The 22,494-nt window shown below is 38.2% G+C and overlaps 1 protein-coding gene across 1 annotated transcript in view; it reads left to right on the top strand.

The window, feature by feature from the left end:
* si:dkey-22o22.2 (neural-cadherin) overlaps positions 1 to 22,494 on the top strand; it is a 167,567-nt gene that overhangs the window by 110,075 nt on the left and 34,998 nt on the right. The window contains exons 13-16 of the mRNA XM_037676138.1: positions 7,692 to 7,941; positions 10,298 to 10,425; positions 10,512 to 10,698; positions 12,649 to 12,792. Of these exons, the coding sequence (XP_037532066.1) occupies positions 7,692 to 7,941; positions 10,298 to 10,425; positions 10,512 to 10,698; positions 12,649 to 12,792 (709 nt within the window). The remainder of the gene's footprint in view (positions 1 to 7,691; positions 7,942 to 10,297; positions 10,426 to 10,511; positions 10,699 to 12,648; positions 12,793 to 22,494) is intronic.

Below are 22,494 nucleotides of genomic sequence, written 5' to 3'. Positions count from 1 at the left end.
GTGGAAGAGCTGGAGGAAGATAAAAGCACGCAACACTTGAGTAAATGTATTAAACTTAATTACCTTTTCATCACTTGTTAGATTCTTTTAAATTAAGATTGTAAGATTGCATTGTGTTTGATACATTAAGCCACCATTAACTTTAGTTGAATAATATGTATAATTAAAGTTGACAATCTATACAAATCACTCAGAGGTCTGAGATGTGTCCTCCTCCTCTTTCCTCCTTCATCTCCTCTGCTGTGTTAATTGCACCGAGGAGGAACTGTTGTTTTAAATTTAGCAGCCTTAACAAGGTCTGTAATCACATTGTTAACGAGCTACAGCGAGAAATATGATGCATAGGTGGAAGGTGGTGTGTGTTAAATCTCCATACCAATGAGATGGAGTCTTCTCTCATTCAACTTATAATAATTTCCACATCCGTTGACTTCCTCCTGCTTTCTTCCCCATCCTGTTTATGCTTTATGTTGCATATAGTTTTTTAAGCATAAATAAACTTTAAAACATTAAGACATTTTGTTGCGCGTTAGCTTTGGGTCAGATCTAAAAATTGTAAACGTGATGACATGAGTTAAAACGTGGTAAAACTCAGTGTTCATATACGTAAAAAGATTGTCACGATCTGGTGTTAGTTGAACCCAAAGTGCAGACAGAACGCCGGGAACTCGAAGGATAAGATAAGAATTGTAATTTGTAATAATTAAAAAGACAATATGGCAGCAACACACACGTATATCGAGGAGACACAGAGGAAGAACAGAAACATGATGCCATACAGTACAAGTCACCAACAGGGGAACAACGAGGAAACGCAGAATTTATAAAGACGCTAACAAGGAAATAATTACAAACACCTGGGGGAGGACGATGAGGAACTGGGGTAGCAGGAGCTGGTAACACGAGGGAAACCCACTGACTGGACTGGACAGATGGCGCAAGAAAAACATATAACACACAGATCCTCTCAATCATGTCTCTCAATCATAATGTCACAAATAATAAAAAACCACCAAAGCAAACTTGTGACAGAATGATTAGTGTGTGGAATGGAAAACGTGTTTTTATTTACTTTAGATCCAAAGAACTGGTTAAACTACAAGACATGTAAAGGGTTGGGAGCAGCTAATTATAGTGAGTTTTAGGCAGAAATAAATTAATGTAACTGTGGCGTGATTAACACAAATCAAACCTAAAGCTGTGTTTTCATCTGGTTTCACATAGATGTTGGTTTTCTCCTTGCAGTGGCGCATGTCAACGGATGGAAAATAGCAGGCATCAAGTGAGCAGGCAGATCTTGAAGCTGATGTGTTGAAAGTGGTAAAAATGGGCAAGCTTGTGGATTTGAAAGACTTCGACGGGGGGAGAAATTGTGATGTCCTGACAACTGCGTCAGAGCACCTCAGAAATAGCAGGTCTATTTGAGGCAAACGGTAAAGCGGTGACAGGGTCAGGGGCAGCAGCATGATGTATGGTGCTGTAACCCAAAACAGTTTGTCTTTGTGCACCGAACAAACAGCTTACTGAGACGCAACAAAGGCACATTATAGTTCGTAAAAAAATCTACAAATTACTACTAACCCCTTCGAAGTACACTTGAATATATGTCAACACACTGGTGTTAGATGCACTTTTAAAGATAAATAAAGCAATTAGGTTTACATCTGAGGTAGAAATACACTCAAGATCTCATGTAGTGCAACAAAGTTCAGAAAATCAAAAAGATAATCTTTCCTTTGACCTCAATTAGCCCACCTGGGTGTTCATTTATAGCATTTGAAGCTGAAAAGATGAATTGTGTTCCAGCTGTTGCCTCGGTCCCAGCACCAGCCACACCAGCTGTGAGTGATCTCTTGCCATTTTTCCACAGGCGTTAATCTGTGTGGGAGAAAATGGCAGACACTGAGCAGTTTAGCTTCAGCGCACTGCAGTGTTGTCTAATGAGATGAATTCTCATTAGCTCTGATTCCATGAGCGCCGCTGTCGTCTCAAATTTAGATGTTGAGGAGTTTTAAATAAGTGCAAATGGCTGGAGGATTATATGCTGAAAAACAAAACGTGTTATATATATATATATTATTTATTTTTTTCTAAAATGAAACTATCAAGTCAAGTAATGATTTAGAAAATATATTCTTAGTCACGTTTTGCTTTTTGTTTTTCAAACTATTTATAACAGTAGTCCTTGTGTTCGTCTTTTTACGCCTTTCCAATAAACTAAATGGTTGGCAAACACGTGGGAGTCACTGTTGTCGCTGGGAGAGAGAGGGCTAAGAGGGTTTTGGTGTTTGAGGTGGCTGACAGCGTTTTTTACTTGGGAGAAACATGTTAACTCTGGGAATGACAACCATTATTCAGAGTTATTCAGAGGTCGGGGTTTTTCTCTTTCAGTTGAGCGACGCTGTGTCTCCCGAAGTTAATTCTTTGTGTTAACTTGGACTAACCATGTCCTGCACGTGGAGCTCATGTGCAGCCATTTTCATGATAATCAAAAGGTAAAATTTGTATGTTAATTCAACCTTTATTTATACAGTTTAATCCCATTGAGCCTCGGGGACTCATTTACAAGAAAGACCTGATTTTAACAAAGAGTGATGACAACAGTGTACAACAAAGACAACAGTAGACAATCATAAAGGAAGCATACAAACTGAGAAGAACAAGTGAAAGAAAATGATGTTTCAAAAATTAAACAAAAACAGCTAGGTTGTAAGGCGGTGTAGAAAACTAAAAACAGGAATATGTTTGCATTGGTTTTCGAAAGGAACTTAACAGATGTTTGAAGCCACTTATAGAGATCAAAGTCGAGAGCTTCAGATCTTTTTGCAAGCTATTACAGGAAATGGAAGCAGAGTAAGAGAAGGCCCTTTTGCCTAGTTCAGTCCTCACTGAGGGGACACTGCAGGTAATAATGTCCTGACATTGTAGCTGTACTCATGCAGTGACATGTAAAAGATGTATGAAGGCAACAGACCAAAAAGTGATTTAAAGATGAAAATGTACCAATGAGAGAGTCTGTGTGAAGTTAATGATGTCCAGTTAACCAGTGAAGTTAATGGTGTCCAGTTAACCAGTGAATACAGGGTGCAATGGTGGATATGATTGTTACAGCCAGTTATGAATCTTAGCTCACCATGATAGACAGCATCCAACATCTGCAGTGTGCTTGTAGAGGCGTTCATGTAAATGATGTCACCGTAGTCAATGGAGGGAAGGAATGTTGCAGTCACAAGGCATATCCTAGCATTCAGAGTTAAACAGGATCTATTTCTGGAAAAGAAACCCAATTTAACTTTCAGTTTCTTTACCAATTTTTCCACTTGGAACTTAAAAGGGAGATCAAGATACCCAAATATTTGTAGGAATTGACAAAATCAATAGGGGGACCATTCGAGGTTAAAATCAAGAGAGAAGAACTGCTGGGACCAACTTCCTGTTTGAAAACAGCATCCCTTTGGTTTTGTTGGTGTTTAGGACAAGTTTGAGATGGAACAAATCTGACTGGATGATGTCAAAAGCAGATTGCAAAAGCTGGAAAACCTTAGCAACTGTTTTAGCTTGACACTAAACAACTGTGTCATCAGCATAGAGATGTAAGGATGCATCAGGGATGCTCTGACCTAAATTACCTATATAAATTGTAAAGAGGGTGCGTCCTAAGACTGAGCCTTGTGGTACACCATTGTTGACCGTTAAATAACTGTAGGAAGTACCATTATGTTGAACACATTGTGCACATATATGTGCAATGGCATTATATGCTGGGATACGAGGCAACAACAAAAGATTGCCAAGCTGCAGTCTGAGTGGAATGCATGGTTATCGACTTACTTTTTATACCCGTTTTTATATTTTTAGATTTGCGTTTTTGTTTTCACTCCATTTTCATTGAATGAACTGCCATTGTTTTTTTTCACCTTTGTTAATTTTGCTTTCTTGTCAAGTGAGCTTTCTTTTTTTGTTTGTTTTGTGTTGCATATACTACTGGAAACTTTAAGATTTTCAGCATCAGTCTTGTTTTCCAAAGATTTTTCTTAAAGCCTTTTCACTTAAGCTAGTACCTCACTGGTTTGTGACTGATTCTGTGATATTCTGTGACTATTTGGCAAAAAGAATTTGCAAGAAAATGTTCATGGAGGTTCTCAATTTCCACCATCTCAATTTGGCTGCAAAGATGGGTGTAAAACAGGCTTAGATGTGGTTGGAGGTGGGTAAACAACAATGTGCAAAACCAAGAATACAATTTTAAGAGCCATGAACACAAAAACAAATCCATGATTTTCAAGAATCGGTTGCTCAAATCTTGACCACACAGCTTGCTGGTAACTTAGTCACAATGCACATGATATATATTGCACATAACTAACATACACAGGTTGTGTAACAGGTTATTGCACAGGTAGTGAGTAACATTGAGACAAATTGAATTATGATGGCAAGGTAGTGACATACATGATACAGCCACATGATGCAGCAGCAGTGAATGTATTAGGTGTCACAGATGTGACTTAGTGCAATGTTATTATCAAGAGTTCAGTAATCTGACAGCTTGTGGGTAATAAATGTCTTTTAGTCTTTTCTTGCGTGATGGGAGGCTCCTGTATCGTCTGCCTGAGGGTAGTAGATGGAAGAGTCCTTGTGCTGGGTGGGTGTGGTCCTTAATGATGCTGCATGCTTTACGCAGACATCAGCTTTGGTAGATGTCCTGGATGGTGTGGAGACTGCTACCAGTGACTGACAAGCTTTTCTTGTACAACTGTGCATGCATGAGATCCAAATCTAATCATTTTGAAATATTTTTCAAGGAGGAAAAAAGGTTTTATTTTATTTTTTTGTTGTTGTTTGTTTTTAGTGGTTTCCTTCAACAACCAGTTTGTATGTTTAAAATGGATACAAACGTCCTCCTTGCCTGTGCTTCTGTAAATGGCACTTAATTAGACTTTTTTTTTTTTTACTTGAAAAAAGCAGTGAACTCAACTTTCGTGCATGTTTAACTTGCAGTAGGTAAAGGGAACTACAGTCAGAGCCAAATGGAACCAATCTTTAATCTTTTTGAATCAAATATGTAGTTATCTTAGGCCAGTTGGGTCAAAATGAAATTTTATCAAGAACCTCTGAAAGTCTGAGTCGCTTTGACAAACTGCGATAATAAACGTATCGATAGAGTTAACGTCAAAGATAATATTTGACATTACAGAGAATATATGAGTGTGTGTGTGTGTGTGTGCGTGTTCAGTCCAGATCATAACCTCTACTGTAAAGTCAGTTGTTATCACTCAACCATGAAACACACTCCTTCCACAAGCATGGATTTGACTTTTGAGGTCTTGAAGGACAAACGTTTTAAAAGCTCTTCCTCACACACACACACACACACACACACACACACACACACACACACACACCCTCACAGTTCTGTTTTCATCACTTCAAAGAGCAATACAATAGTGTATAAATTTCCCGTTGCTTTATCCTCACCAGTAATTGCATAACCTCAGCGTGACCTTAAACAAGTCTTCAGTGATTCCCCACACTAAAAAAGACAGGTTTCTTTAATGTAGCTGTGCAATTTTGTCTTAGCAAGCACAAAATTAATGACAGTCTCACCAAGGTCAGTTTATCTGCCTCTAAGAGAAAAATGTGGATCTTCTGTTGGTTGTTGTCCAGGTCAAGACACCTTAGCACTCACACACACTCATTGCACTTATCTTTAAAAAGTAAGTGGAAAAATAAATCTCGCAAAGCGAAACACACATGAAGCAGAAACTCAAACCTTTTTTGGCGTCTTTGTAAAGCAGTTGAGATTTCTCGCTGAGTGCTGTTTCCATAGAAGGACCGACGTGCTGCTCTGACCGTTAAAAAGCTGCATTCTTTGAAACGTAGTTGTGTATTTTAGGGGTTCCCTTTTCTGCTGAGTGCTTTAGTTTATAGGTCTGAAGGGTGTTAGGGCCGTTTCAAAGATAAATGACCCCGGCGCTGACACCCAGCTGTTGTGCGATAACATTATGTTATCATAAACCACCAGAGAGTCTTCTCTGGCTTCGTTCTTTGATGAATAATGGGAAAGAATGTGTTTGAAAAATGAAAATATCCGTGTCGTAAACTTGAGACATAAAAGGAGTACACAAATGTTAGCAAGGAGCCATTCAGTGGCTGTGGAAATAGTTTTATTTATTTATTTGTTCTTTCTGCATTTATAATCTGTGTTGATTTCCATTACCATTTTCTTCATCTGTCAACAAGTTTATGAATCAATGTATTTGAAAAATGTAATACAAAAAAAGAAATAAAATCCAAGTACGGGTGCAAAGACTCAGAACTGGCAGATCTAACTTCCTGTGACCTGCTTAAAATATTGCAGTATCCTTTCCCTCCCTCTCTGCTGTACTTCTTTAACTAACATCTCAAAAGTAAAATTATTAACTTCTAATTATTAATTAATAATTATTAGTTAGGTTAATTATAAAATTAACATCTGATTAATATTTCAAAAGCTCAAATGCAAAATGAATTGAAAAGGAGGCGCCGTGGACCAATTCCCGTCAACCGGGCGGCGGTGCTCAAGTACCCGACTGCCGAGATCCTGGAGCTGGTGGGAAACTCTGCTCGTGACAACGGGAGGACCGGGACCATCCCCCGACACCTTCGTCTGTCTGTGGCGACAAAGAGCTCGGCAGACTGCTGGGAGGAGTGACCATCGCTCAGGGAGGAATTTTGCCCAGCGTTCAGATAGTCCTGCTGCCCAGGAGGACCGAGAGGCCTGCCGGATCTGACAGCAAGCTGGATCCGGGTGGACTGATTGGTATCTGTGGCCATATTCTTCGGATTCGCTGCAGGAGATCCTTCCTGCCCACAGCTATCAGCATCTAACAACTCTTGACTGAAACCAGGATGATGAGCTACAATAACACTTAATTTCCCGTTGGGATTAATAAAAGTATTTTGAATTGAATTTGAATTCTGCTCTGTTTCCCAAGTCCCTCTTGTCCCTGTTGTCCCTTTCTGCGTGCACATGCTGGAAAACAAACTACGGTATTTTGAAGTGACCATCACAGGCACTTAGAGAAATCTTGTTCCTATTGATTGTTTTTACTCAGCAAGAAAGAATTCATGCAAAGAAACAAGAGAAGCCAAACAACCCAGATTTGTCCACTGACCTTCTGTTTGAAAGGTCTTCTTCAATATGTTTGCTTTTAGTCACTTGCCATCCAGTTGTGAAGTCATTCAACACATTTATTTATCATGTTCTGCGGTTATGTTGAAAAGGGGCAGCAAAGCTGACGGGGCAGCAAAAACTCGCGTGAAATGAGGGGACGACGAGAGGAGCACATGTAGGACGTGAACAGATTTAACAGCATAATCCACAGATCCAGGAAGGACCACAGAGACACTGAATATATAGAATATATAGAGACACTGATGAGGCAGGAGGACAAACACCTGGGGTGATTTGAACTACAGACAGGTGTGACGGGAGCTGAAACAACAAGGAGGGAAAACACAAAGATGACAGAACCACATAAATCACACATTATCAATGATATACACATTGCAGAGAAAAATGTATCACAAGTAAATCGAACGTACTGAAGTGCCGTATTTCAGTAGAAGTACTTATGAACCATACAATAAAAGCGCGTCTTGTTTTTTTTTTTTTTTTGACTAACCAACCCTTTTGTCCTTTTCATCAGACTGTCAAAGCCACGTCTCCGCTTGGTGACCCACGAGTCACTTACAATCTGGAGGAGGGTCAGGTGCCAGAAACTAACATGCCGGTGCGGTTCTACATAAAACCAAACCGGGCGGACGGTTCCGCGTCAATCCTGGTGGCTGAGAACCTCGACTACGAGACGACGCGCTTCTTCACGCTGAGAGTGCGTGTACAGAACGTTGCAGCCGTGCCACTCGCCTCCTTCACCACCGTCTATGTCAATGTGACGGGTAAGAGTGGGCAAAATGTGCATTTATGTACTTGGAGTATATGAAATAATTGTGTGAATGTTTATGAAGCATTCGTACGATTATGATCCATTTTTCTTCTGTACGTTTTCCAGCATCTTTCTCGTTCCACAATTTTTGCACTATTTCAACAAATCATGTATCACAACGTTCAGTTCATTCAGGAGAAGGGTGATATGACTTTTGGTATTGGTGCAACTTAAGCTTTTTGAAATATTTGGCCTTTTCTGCCACGTTTTTCTCATAGAAAATGAATTGAGCTCATTTTACATCCTTAAAATCTTTAGATCTGTTTACAACCTTTTACTGCTCCTTTCACATTTTGTTCTGGTTCAGATTCTTGTGCAAATCTAAAAGAAATTCAGCTACTTTCAGCTAATTTTGGCTGTGATTATTTCAGATCATTTCTGCTAACTACAACATTTTTATGCTTCTTCTAACTTATTTCTGCTAATTTCTGCTTGTTATGCTCTTGGCTTATTGATGCTAGTTTCAGTTACTTCAGCTACTATTGAGCTGTTTTATGCTAAATTTAGCTTTTTCAGCTAATTTTAGCTGTTTTTCCAGCTGTTTTGTGATTATTTCAGATCATTTCTGCTAATTACAACATTTTAAGGCTTCTTCTAACTTATTTCTGCTTGTTATGCTCTTGGCTTATTGATGCTAGTTTCAGTTACTTCAGCTACTATTGAGCTGTTTTATGCTAAATTTAGCTTTTTCAGCTAATTCCACATTTTTGGCACTCATTTAAACTTTTTTCAGCCTAATTAAGCAAAAATGTGCTTTCTCGACTTGTTTCTGGTCATTTAAGCTTCTTGCTGCTTTTTTAGCTTCTTTTCAGCTGTTTTTAATTGTTGTTGTTGTTGTTTTTATTTAAACTTTTTTCAGATAACATCCACTTTTTGTGTTAATTCCTGCTTCTTCCAGCCTATTGGGCAAAAATGTGCTCTCTCTACTTCCTTCTGTTAATTTAAGCTTGTTCTACCTTTTCAGCTAGCTTTTTTTTAGCTAATTTCAGCTGTTTTCAGATAAATTCAAGCTTTTTGTGGTAATTTCTGCTTCTTTAAGCCTAATTAAAATCTTTATGCTCATTTCAGCTTGTTACGATCCTTTCAGCTTTTGTCTGCTAGTTTCAGCCATTTCTGCAATTTCAGCTTCTATTTAGCAGTTTTTATGCTAATTTTAGCTTTTTCAACTAATTTCACATTTTTATCCAAATTCAGCTTTTTCTTCTTCCTTCTTGTAGTTTAAGCTTCTTTCTGAGTTTTCAGAATCTTTTCAGCTACTTTTTTGTCAATTTCAGCTTTTTTTCAGCAAGTTTTGTGCTCATTTCTGCTTATTTAAAGATAATTCAGCAAATATATGTTCATTCTATACTTTCTTCTGCTAATTTAGGCTTTTTGTTCTATTTTAACTACAGTTCAGCATGTTTTTAGCTTATGTCAGCTGTTTTTCAGTAAGTTCTTCAGCATTAAGCACTGACACTGCATTTTCACAGGAAATGCAATTTCTCTAGTTAATACTTAAGCTCATTAAGAATTTAAAGGCAATGTCCACTACACACAATGAATTCAGAATAATAATGACCAAGTTAGCTTTAATGTAAAAAGTCACCGTTTAACTTCGATGAGCAGAGGTGAAAGAAGCCACCTGAGTGTAACAGGAACACATCCATAATGAGCGCTGGAAAACAACGAGAACAAAGAAGACTGAGGTTTAATTTAAAGTCCAGGTGGTCCCGCCAGAACAAAAATAGACAAAAACATCTGACTGGTGGTGTGAGCGCCATGCCACCTCGTTTCAACAATGGCTCATTTTTCATTCAGCATCTGAAGGCGAGTGGAGGGAAGTAAAGAGGAGAAAACACTTCCTGACTTTGATTGGCTTTGAACAAACCCGCACTGGAAGCTCTAATTGGCTTAGCCGAGCTTGAAAGTGAGCTGACAAGCCTCTTTGTGGACACTTCAGGGTGTTTGGAGGATAATTCTCTGCTAATAACTCAATTTTCATTTGCAAGAGAAGACACGGTCCAGCTTCACTTTTTGATGGACTTTAGACAAAAGACTTTTATCCCCCACAGTTTTTTTTTTTTCTGGGCTTCTCCTCGTGTTTAATGTTCTTTGCAGAGAAAATTGTTGCAAAATCTTTATTTTAAAATCTTTTTGTGACATTGTGCTTTTTTAAATTTCTGTTGTTTAGTTTCTGTTCAGTGTTCCTTCCTTCAGTTTTGAATCCAATTCAATCAGCTTCTTGGTTTCGTATCCAACAAATTTATGGCTTTTAGTTTAAAAAAAAAAGTTTTAATTGCCACACTCTATTGTTTTGTTTCTGTAATCAGACGTCAACGACAATGTTCCATTCTTCCTGTCATCTACCTACGAGGCCACAGTTCCTGAGGGAGCGCAGATCGGCACATCTGTAGCTCAGGTGTCAGCGACGGATCTCGACTCCGGTCTTCATGGGATGGTAGGAAGCAGCTGCCATCAAAACGGGTCCAAATGTAGCTCCTCTTGTTTCTTGTCTTCTTTAGCTCTTCACTCTGACCTTTTCAGATCAATTACGTGATTCTGAAGGATGAGAGCGGAGATTCTCAGTACTTCAGCATTGACTCACACAGCGGCATCATCGTCACACGGGCCTCTTTTGACCGAGAGCAGAAAGCTTCCTACCTGATCGAGGTGCAGTCCCAGGATGGCTCCGAGTCAGCCCGATCAGGCCAGCAAGGCCAGCCTAACACAGGTATCACTCGTTTGTAACTTTAAACTAGAGAAAATGCATTTCCTGCAAAAATGCAGTGTGAATGCTCATTGCAGAAGAAATTGCTGAGCTGAAATTAGCTTAAAACATGCGGAAAAGTAGCCGAAATGAAGAACTAGCCTAAAGTAGCAGAAGAAAGCCGAAAGAACATATTTGTTGAAATGGGTTGAAATAAGCAGAAATTAGGACAGAAATTCGGAAATGAGCTAAAAAAAACAACAAAAAAAAACAAGCTAAAATTAGCAAAAAATGGCTTAAAAGTAGCTGAAAGGCTGAAAGAAGCTTAAACTACCAGAAGGAAGCAGAAAGTGCTGAAATTAACTAAAAATGTGGAATTAACTGAAAAGGTTAAAATAAGCATAAAAACAGCTGAAATAGCAGAAAAAAGCTGAAACTAGCATAATCAAGTTGAAAGGAGTATAGCAAGCTGAAATAATCAGAAAGAAGTTTATTAGGCTGAAAGAAGCAGAAAGTACCACACAAAAAATTGAATTTATCTGAAAACAGCCAAAATTAGCTAGAAAATGCTAAAATGCTAACTGAACAGGTAGAACAAGCTTAAATTAGCAGAAGAAAGCAGAAAGAACACATGTTTGCCAAATTAGGTTGAAAGAAGCAGAAATTAGCACAAAAAAGTGGAAATTCTCTGGATTTAAAAAAAAACTAAAAAATAGCAGCAACAACAAAATAAAAAAACAAAAACAAACAGCTGAAAAATAGACAAAAAGGCAGAAGGAAGTTTAAATTACCAGAAGGAAGTGCATGTAGAGGACTTTTTTTTTTGCTGAATTAGGTTGAAAAAAGTTGGAAATAGTGCAAAAAAATTTGGACTTAGCTGAAAAGGCTAAAATTAGCCTAAAACAGCTAAATACTAGCTGAAATAGCAGATAAATTTGAATGTTGCAGAAATAAGCTGAAAGGTGCATGAGGTGAAATTAGCAGAAAGAGTTTAGAAGCACAAAATTGTTGGTTAGCAGAAAAAATCTGGAAGGATCACAAAACAGCTGAAAGTAGCTGAAAAATGTTTAAATTTGCACAAAGAAGTTGAACCAGAACAAAAAGTGAAAGGAGCAGTAAAAGGTTATAAACAGATCTAAAGATGTGAAGGATGTAAATTTAGCTAAGTTCATTTTCTATGAGGAAAAAAAAATGGCAGAAAAGGCTAAAGCTAAAGCTGCACCAAAACCTAAAGTCATAGCAGGATTGACCTGAAAAAGCTGAACGTTTTGATTTATGATTTGTTAAAATATCACAACAATTGTGGAACAAGAAAGATGCTGAAAAACGTACGTAAGAAAAATGGATCACAATAGTCAAGTCAAGTCATATTTATTTATAGAGCACAATTTAAAACAGATAGACTGTTATCAATAGTGTGAATGATTCATAAACATTCACAGGATAAAGTCTCATCCAGGTACTTCATGCTTGCATCTAAAACACCAGAATGTATCACTTCGTAATGCTCCTAACTGGATAAAATCTTTAATTGTCTTCTCTTTTAAACGGAGTTCCATGAGAAAATCTGCTTTTACATTTGTCCTGTTGAGATTTAATTTTGAAGAACTGCCATAAATGTTTAATTATTGGTAAATTAATATTAAATAACATCAAAAAGAAGAAACAATCTCAACTGTCTGTTTCTGTTGCAGTGATCAAATAATCTTGTCAGGCTTTAAATTACATTTATAATCAGTTGCCCTAATTTCAGTGCATGAAATTGATATTTGTCAGGATATTTTGGCATCTTTAAGAATCGAGCTGCAACAATAAACTAAAGCTTCTTAAACATAAAAATGTTCTCTTGTTTATTTTTGGCTTGGAACAATTGTAGAAAGTTGTTTTCTAGTTACATTAAAGTTTGAAATGAGTGAAAAGCTGCAGAATCTTATCATCTTATGTGTAAAATGACGTGAGTTTGTATCGGCTCAGACACAGCCTATGTCAGGATCTTTGTCGCTGACGTGAACGACAACGGCCCAGCTTTCGCCCAGTCGGTGTATGAAGTGAGCGTGGAGGAAGACAAGGAGGTCGGCTTCGTCCTCATCACCGTCACGGCCAACGATGAAGACGAAGGTCAGCCAAAATTCACTCTGATTGTTATTTTCTGTTGCTGGTGAAGGTGGTAAACTGAAGTCAGTTTCACTGAACTAAAATATTTCAGTTCACTAAGAAGCAGTTGATGTCAAGATTTTTCTTGTAAAATTTATTGAAGTGTTTGTTTTCTTGAGATTCTTCACTCTCCATTTTCTTCTCTGTTTTGTTCCAAAGTTGTGCCTTTTTAGTCACTTTTAGTTCTGATGTTTACTTTTTCTTCTCTTTATAACTTTTTTCAATTTTACTTTTCAAAACATCATTTTGCTTTACATTAAATTAGAACTGATTGACTACAGCCATTAAACATGTCCATCAACTGACCCACAGTATGTGAATGAACAAAACACATGCATTGTCTGTGCGTGTGTGTGTGTGTGTGTGTGTGTGGGGGGGAGGGGGGGTTGTGTCTACTAAACAACTGACATGTAAAGCCAAAAGTATTTATTTATTAATTTATTTAATATTAATTTATACAGTAAGTCTCACTGAGTCACGAGGACTCATTTTCAAGAGTCATAAAAAAATTACAATTATATTAAAATTATATATATGTGTGCATGCATGTATATATACATGTGTGTGTGTGTGTATATGTATATATATATTATTTTATTTTTTTCGCCTCCAATTCCTACATGTGTCCAGTTTATCACTTTTATTGTCTGTCCAAACCGGTCTCACTTGTAAATGAGTCTTTGAGGCTCAATGTGACTTATCAGTTTAAATAAAGGTTGAATGAATGAATGTTGTTTTGCTTAATGTGAAACCAAACAATGCCAGATCTGTTTTATTCAGCTGCTTCTTTAATGAAGTGAGAGGTCAAAGGTCGAGTTAAAAGAGGCCTGTTAGGCTCGAGAAATTGAATTAAGTGCATCTCAGAATGAAAATACAGTTAATGAGCTTTGATTTAAGATGCAGTAGTTGTGTTTTCTTGGGTAGTTTATTTTTGCTTTAAATTTTGGTAAATAAAAAATTGCCATTTCCTGCCTCCTTTCCTTGTTTTCTGCGTCTCCTCTCTCTTCCTCCTCTTCTCGAAGTGTCGCAGCTCGTTAGCGAGCGCTGCTGCTCCATTGAGGTCGACAGTTTTGATGTTTGTCTGTTTGTGTTTGTCCCTCAATCCTCTTCCTCCTCGGTTCTGAATCAATAAGCAGCAGGAGGGAAAAGGGACCAAAATATCTGAAAACAAAAACCAAAAAAAACTTATTTCTTTGCCCTTTTTTTTTTCATTTTTATTTGTTTTATTTTATTTTTTCCAACCGTTGCTGGCACTGGTGAGAAGCCTCTGAGATTTGCTTCACTCACACCACGGGAGAAGAAAAGCAAAGTGACGCCCTTTTCTCTTCTTTTTAACATTTATATTTTACTTGTCGACTGCGTTTATATATTCTTACAATGTGACTTATTCACACTCTGCTTTATATTCTTACACCAGATTTACTCAGATTCCCTCAGGAGATCCTCAGACTTCACATCACTCGCCTCCAACTGTCACATTTCTCCAAACTTTTCCGAGTTTGCCCGGTAATTAGATTTCAGCGTCAGCCGACATCTGTTTTTGTTTAAAATAGCCAGGTGGTGCCGTTATGAATAACAATTTCAACTGTTCATTACAAAACACTGATCCCACCCCTCCCCCCCATTTTAATTATATATTTATTTTACTTACTGGTTAGTTTTAGGCAAATGCAATATGTGAGTTGGGCAAATAGCAAAATATACTCATTTAAGTCTAGAATACAATCAAACCAAGATAGTTAGTCTAAATCACATTGCTTGAATTACTCCACTGTCATGTTATTGATTGATTTGTTGATTGTCTTGTGGATAATTATCCCTTCCAGGCATGATTTATTAATGCTTAGAAATGCTTAGTAAATGCTTAGAAGAAAGATGAAGCTTTTGTCCTTGGTTACCCATAACCCAGGAGAAATTTGATTGTCGACCCATTCCAAGGCCGTCGGGAGTCAGATTCAGATAATCTTGATTGTTGTTTTTCTTCAGGCAGACATATTTTTTTCTTCAGCCTTGAGTCCATCTGGACGTTCTGGTTTCAAAATAGCCTAATTGTGGATTCCATTCCACTGATCCATGATATGAGTCTCCCTCAAGGTCGAACCCACCACGCTGACGAGTCCCAGAAGCCGCAAGTGGCCTGTGATTCTCATAAATCGCCTCCACCTCATGGTTTAGCTCGTAAACCAGTTGATTTAGAGTTCCTACAGCACGGACCACACCTTCACACTGACTCGGAAGCTTTGGCATGGCCGAAACTGCTGCCGATGTCTGGCAACTGGCAAATGGCAACATAGGCATTAGATAAAGGACTTTTAATGGCGTAAAGCCTACCTGAAGCATAGCTTTGTGTCACTGCACAATCTGTTCCGGGACAAGAAAAAATAAAAATCTGTTCTGCTGACACCGGGACCGGAAGCACAATCTGTACTGTGCGCCTGTATTCTGGGCGCAGGAGAGTAGCGCCCAGAATGGTCCTATTTTTTTGTATTGAAGAGGAGCTAGTGCACATGTACAACTTTTAATGAGAGTCTATGGACAAAGATACTTGCGCTCCCAAGGCAGAAATATGTCGTCAATCAGAGACAACATTTTTGAAAAAAACAACTTTACTCATCATTAACAATAAAATATGTATCTTACACAATTAAAAAACATATACATATACTTTGAAATATTTTTATTTTATTGTTTCAATTTAGTTTTTTATTTTTAAGTCTTCAAGGTAATATGGTGAGTGGTGGAGCGTCGCCTAACGCCTTCTATTGACCAGCCGCCACCTTTATGAATTTTAGCAAAATACAGAAATTACATCTCAAAGTACTGTTTGTTTGAAGGTAAGTGATAGATTTTTAAACATGTTTAATCCAAAGCAGATACCTCATGCTTACACTCTGAATGCTGACTCAGCAGGGATTAGATTGAGGTTTTAGTTAATCCCACCAGTTAAAGAGGGTTTAAGGGGCCATTTGAGCTAAGACTGCTGTTTGTCTCAACACTCTTAAGTGGCTTTGAGTCGGGGGTTGTTTGTCTCCAGTAAGGCAAAAACCGGGATCAATCATAAACATTTGTGAAGGAATTAGCTGGATTTGGTTGTCGTAACATCTCTTAATTTCAATGTTTGACATCTTCCTGAATCTTACAAAGATTAGTTTGAACAGAACAAACATAAAATACTGTACAATACATTAGGCCTAATCTGATATTAAAGAAAATACAGCGCTGATCAGAACCATTGCATTATTGGATGTTTAAGGATGAAGAGTCTTTATGATGGTTGGTCACATTTATAGCACCGATATGAGCAGCTACTTAATTATCTGGTCAATAGGCAGAAAATTAACTTTTGTGTTAATTTATAATTTTTTTTTTTTTTTTTCAAAATAGGCACTTTGCAACCAGTGAGCTAAGGCAAAGCTTAAAACTGCAAATGTTTTATGAATAATGATAAAAATTAATGCAGGGTTTTGCTAAAATATTCACTGTCCTATAACATAATTATTATAAATTCATTCCACTTGTAAACACAAACACATTAGAGTGAAAGTAAATGGCCACATGGGCTCTGCAAAGAGATTTTAAAAGTTTTGACATTTATGATCACCTTTACAGCCAGCATAAAGTTGACCCCTTGGACAAAAACCTGAGAGCCACTCGGTTAAAAGTTCAACATGGAGCAAATTCAACACTTGGTCTCAAACGAAGTCTGGATTTTTCCTAGAGAAAAAAGTTCTGTAGGCAACCTCTGTGAATTTTAATTGAAGACCACTGATGAAGATGCTGGTCAGCAACACTTAAAGCTTTCAAGATTCTTTTGGTGTGTGTCTGTTTGGTTCTGGTTTAGTATTGGTTGTAAAACAATGTGCAAGGGTCTAGTGTGCAGTGTTGTGTGTGCCTATCATTTGTGTCTTTCACAGCACATCTAATACGTAGCTGCAAGTCATTTTCTGTAAACATGCACGTATTGAAAAAGAAGGAGGATTGAAACTACGGGGGGAATCTGCTGCATATTGTGAGCTAATCAAATTCAAAGCTGACTTACCAGTGAGCCAATTTGTTTCTTGGCCAGAGGCACTTCCTTTCCTATGTAGACCTGCTGATTTGTGTGTATGTGTGTAGTGTATGATACTTATGGAGGGTGTGTGTGTTTTCTTTTAGGTCGCTGAGGGAAAAGATTGAAACTCCTAAAAGAGTTAAAGCTGCAGACTGAAACGTGATGAGCTGTAAACTGTACTGAAAGGTTTATTTTTCAGCTGTACCATCACCTTGGCTCTGCCCATGTGTGTGTGTGTGTGTGGGTGTGTGTGTGTTGTACCTAATGGCCGCAGTTTGTTGTTGAAGCTGACAGGTGTTGAAGGACTAGTGACCTTCAGCCTCAATTTATACTAACTCTAGCAAACACAATTACAAGGGGAAACACACACACAATGACACATAAAACTCCTGAACACCTTTCTGTTTGAGTTGGTGTTTGTCGCAATTACTGAAGGTTAGGAGGAGGAGGGGTGTGTTTAGATTACCACCTTTGCCTCCCTCCTCGTCATAAAGCTGATTAGATGCAGCAGCTTTTGTCGCCCGTTGTGTTTTTTGGCCCCATTTGGTCCTCCTAGTGGAAAAAGTGCCGAACTAAGAGTGTCTGGTAATGAGATCAAGAGGCTTTTTCAATTCTGCTGAGTTCAGTGTTTCAGTTAAGTGTCGCCTCGGGGTTTCAGTAAACACGCACAAACGCCTACCGCAGCAGAGGGGTTGAGTGATAATAAGGGATGTGTGAGTATAAGTGATTGGTCGTGTCACGCTGACCAGAAGTAATGGTACTGTGCAAACACCGACAACAGTGACAATGAGGAATGATTGGATATTGTACACAAAGATTGTTAGTTTTTTAAACCTTTTAAGCACACACCAGTCAATAAACTTAGACTTCTAATAAATAAAGCAAGAATATCAATTTAGGTTTAGGTTTTAGGTAAACATTGGATTGGATGGCTTAGTGAGGTCCTCGGATCGGCCCTGCCAGGGTCGCTCACGGCCTCAGCGGGGCGCCAAGAAGACAATCAAACTTGACTATCTAGGAAGTAAAAGTCGTAACAAGGTTTCCGTATGTGAATCTGTGTAAGGATTTTTACTGAGAGAAGCCATGCACAGCCACCTGCCTACCCACTGCCTGCCCCCCGGCCTCGGTGGTGGTCCACGCGCTAGGCCTGTCACGATAACAAATTTTGCTGGGCAATTAACTGTCTCAGAAATTATATTGTTTGAAATTTGACAATACTTAGTAATTATGGTCAAATTTAAGAAGAAATGTTTAATTTGTTTTGTATGTAGTACCTTTTTTTGACCACCAGATGGCAGTATAAGACTGTTTGAACCGAAGGACGGGTAGTGAGGGAGCGAGAAGTGTGTCTCTTTAAGAAAAATGGGAGGGAGGCCTCGACTTGACATGGGCTGTCTCTCTTCGGTTCTCAAAATGGCGGACGCTCGGTGTGGGTTGAGCTCTTTAGCAAAGCATTTTTCACACAAAGCTTTTAATAAAAACTCACTCAACAAGTTCTCAGCTTCTTTTTGCAGAGAAAAGCTTTTTAAATGAAGGCACGGGTTTCAACTGTGAATTTTGGAGCTTCGACAAAACTGAGGCTTTTTCCCAAAGTTGGCCTGTTAGCTTAGCTCGTAGGTTAGCTTCTCAGCTTAGCTGCTTTTAACGATTCAAAAACACAATTTTGGACTGTTTACATGTATTTTAAAGAAAAAATGTAAAGGGAGGGATCAGTGAAGAGCGACGGAGTTGAGCTTTTTGTCATCCAGTGGCTTCAGAAAGAGAGAGACACGAAGAAACGATAAAACCAATAAATGAAAATGAGGTTTATAATTTTCATTTATCATGCAATTAATTGATTTATTGTTTAGCGCGACAGGCCTTCTACCCACGCTCGTGGCGGGCCCACCAGGGCCGACCAGGCTCCATCAATGCACGCTCCTATGGGGCTGCAAAGGCGGGGCCCCTTCGCCTAGTCCCGGTCCCGCTGCAGCCGATTTTTTGAATTTAAAAAAAAAAAATCACAATGCCACTTTAGTTGGTGATATGTGACTTATCAGTGTTACTGACTATCCATGCTGCTGATCTCATGCTGCTGATCTCATGCTGCTGGATTCATTCGTACCCATCTGCTACCACGGACTCATGTTCAGGCTGCTGTTGTTACACCGTGTTGTTTTACATTATTAGTGTTTTATCATATACCTTAGATCTTTTAGCGTACTGTTTAACGCTCGTTTAACGTACATCTTAGATCCTTAAATACCGTTTCGTTTTACACTTTATATTTTTGCTATTGTTGGGTGTAACCCAGACCCTGTGTACATAATTTTGTTCCACCTCATGTACCACATGAGAATGACAATAAACCTACTTGAAATTGAAAAAGCACGATTGTTTTCAAAGTTACAAAGCGTTTTCATCAGGATAGGCTATAAAGCATCCTTATCTGAGCACTATTCTAACACTAGAAGGCTCTTTACTGTTGTTTACTGCTCTCAGTGGACAGCCTGAATCATTATCATCCCTCCTAAAGGAAATCTTAACAGGAGGTTTACAGAGACATTGAGTCAGAGCCATCAACATTAGCAAAGTTGGTCAAAGCGTCTCTCCTCCTGTTGTTCCAAATTGCAGCTAAAATATTGTTTTTTGAGAGTTGTCAAGTTTTACGTTTAGAACCAGAGGCTGCATATTAAGGACATCGGACTCTGAATTTCTCTTGGCTATTTTCGCAAAAATGTCTGGTTTATTTTAATTATTAACCTTTATTTAAGCAGGCAAATCCCACTGAGATTGCATATCTCTTTTGCAAGGGAGCGTGGCTCACATGCATGTTCTGGAATGTGGGAGGAAACTGGGGTACTTAGAGAAAACCCACACAAACACAAAGAACTCTGAAAGACTCCAGGTCCAAACCGGGAATTGAACCTAGGACCTTCTTTTGGTGATTTTGTTTTTGGGAATGATTGTCAACTACTACCACGCCAAATTATCACTATCTGTGGAAATTCTGAGGTCTGGCCACTTTTGTGTAGATGAAAGTTGATTAGGTGTGGCAGCCATTTAAAATTGGGTTCACTACAAAAGTTAACAGCTTTAAATAGAAAGTTCGTCAAAATCCTTTTAGTGATGAAATATTTTGCTAACAGAAAAACAAGCCTTAGCTCCAACAGTTATTACCAAGGTTTTAAACAAGGATGTTACGTAACAATTTATGAAGGTCAAGGTTCTTTATTGTCATTTGCATCACATGTGGTACCTGTGGTGGAACGAAATTGTGTACACAAGGTCCCAGTTACATCCAACAAAAGTATAAAATGTAAAAGAAAAACAGTAATAAGATCTAAGATATGAACTAAGAATACACTAAACACTTAATAGTGCAAAACAATAATACGCTGAACAACAGCAGCACGAACATGAGTCAGTGTGAGCAGATGAGGACGAATGAATACTGCAGCATGAAATAATCAGCAGCATGAGATCAGCAGCATGGATAGTCAGCAGCACATAAACAATCAAAGTGGCATTACAGTGATTTTTTTTTTATGTGCAAATTGCTGAGGTTTGGCATTTTTTGTGTTTGCTAAGACTGATTTGCTGTGACGGCCATCTTGAATTGGGTTGACTCCAAAAGTTAATCAGTTGCAGATGTACAGTACATCAAATAATTACTTTCATTCATCAAAACATTTTGCTAACGGTGCAAATAAGCACACATACAAAAGCAGTCAAAAGCTTTATGTCCCTTCATTCATAAATGATAATTAAAAACTAATTCAGATCTAAATTCTGTCACATGGGAAGTATTGCTTTGCTGAAGCTGCTCTGAATATTTGTGTGTGATTCTAGCAGTGTGTGTCTGGCTCAGTGACCTTTAACAGGGCATGAGGAACCATTATTATCGTTATAACCTGTTCAGGGTCGCACAGACCTGGACTCTATTCCAGCTGACATTGAGCGAGACATGTTGTCCATCAAAGAGACAGAACAGAATGACATCCAATCACAACCAGTTTGGATTTAACAGCAGGCCTGTTGTGCTATTTTGTGTACAGGTAAAGGAAACTGGAACACCTACAGTAGGCTGTGGACTCGTACAAAATTCACACAGACTAGCTTTTTTCATGTTCACCTCCACCCTGTTGCACATGGGGTAATACCCATCATCAGTGCACAAGCAGGCTGCTTCACATTATATCCAGAAATGCAGCAAATGTACAAAATGCATGAAAACAAACAATAGAAGTTGTGTTTGTCCCTTGTTCTGAGTAGCTTCCATATGCAGCGTATGACTTGCAGTATCTTGTGTATGTTATGTTTTTCTACTGACATGTATGTATTACACAGGATAAAAAGGTTAATTTACTCCTCGCCTATTAAAGTGCTTCAAGGTTGTAAATAAAGAAGATGGTATTTGCTTTTAGTATTGATCCGTAACATTTGAATTAACTTTTCATGCTTTGCATTTTGAAACGTTACATTTAATTATTTTTTTCGACTTTTTAAAGAAATGTACATGTCTAAGCAGCACTTATGACTTTGCTAATGTGATAACAGTCAGAATATGGTAAGAACATTGATTCCTGTTTGACATGAGCCTGGCACAAGTCACAACAGAGTTGTGTTTATTTTTCCAACACAGTTACCTTTTTTTATTGTTTTGTAGTCTCTTGATTCAGAAAAAGCTCATTAAAAGCTCTAACGTAATAATATTCATTCAGATATCTTGGGGAGTTTTGGTATTTCTACATTTTGTGAAGATTGGAAAAAAATTTCAAATTTGCATCATTTACAGGAATGGAAACAAATATTTTTCCCTCTTCTTTTAGAATGTGTTTACACCAGGTGCCCCACTTAGAACAGAAACTGACCAGCAAGGTCCCGCAGTCCACATGTGTGCTGCCATCTAGGGAGCCCAGGGTGATTAGAAGCCTTGCTCAAGGGCTCAGAGTGGGGCAACTGAGGGTGGAGGCAGATGTGGGTGCTTCATCATTTCCCACTGACATTTGGATGTTTAAGGGATTTGAACCGGTGACCTCACAGGCTCACCTACACTAACCTCTGCACCATCTCTCTCCATAGGAGCAGAAATAATTGATTTGATTAAATGTAAAATATAATATCTTGTCAGTTTTAAATCTTGGATAAGTTAATGTTATGTTGTTTATTTGTCACATGCAGGTTAACATAAGGTCAATGCAATGAAATGTTCAGGATGAGAAGAATCGATTTGACTCTAAGAAAGAAAGAAAAAAAAAAAAAGAAATACTAAAGCATGCAATAAAAGTACCAAACAAAGTACCACAATGTGAAAAAAGAAATATAATATTTTCAAGGTCATGGTAGAATAAAACTGTGCAAGTAGGATGAATTGTAAGTATTTCACAGGTAGTAATATAAGCTTAAATGCACATGATATATATTGCACATTAACATAAACTGCACAGACAGGTTATTGCACAGGCAGTGAGAAACATTGAAATTAACTGAATTATGAAGGTAAGGTAGTGACATACAGCCACATAGTGCAGCAGCAATAAACATATTAGCTGTCACAGATGTGGCTTAGTGCAATGCTATTGTCAATTGTTCAGTATTATTGTCAGTTGTTCAGTATTATTGTCAATTGTTCA

This window comes from Nematolebias whitei, chromosome 5 (genome assembly GCF_014905685.2).
Source record: "Nematolebias whitei isolate Nwh7 chromosome 5, NemWhi1, whole genome shotgun sequence".
Lineage (NCBI taxonomy): Eukaryota > Metazoa > Chordata > Actinopteri > Cyprinodontiformes > Rivulidae > Nematolebias > Nematolebias whitei.
The sequence above is the reverse complement of the archived record's forward strand: the minus strand, read 5'-3'. Positions and strand labels throughout refer to the sequence as shown.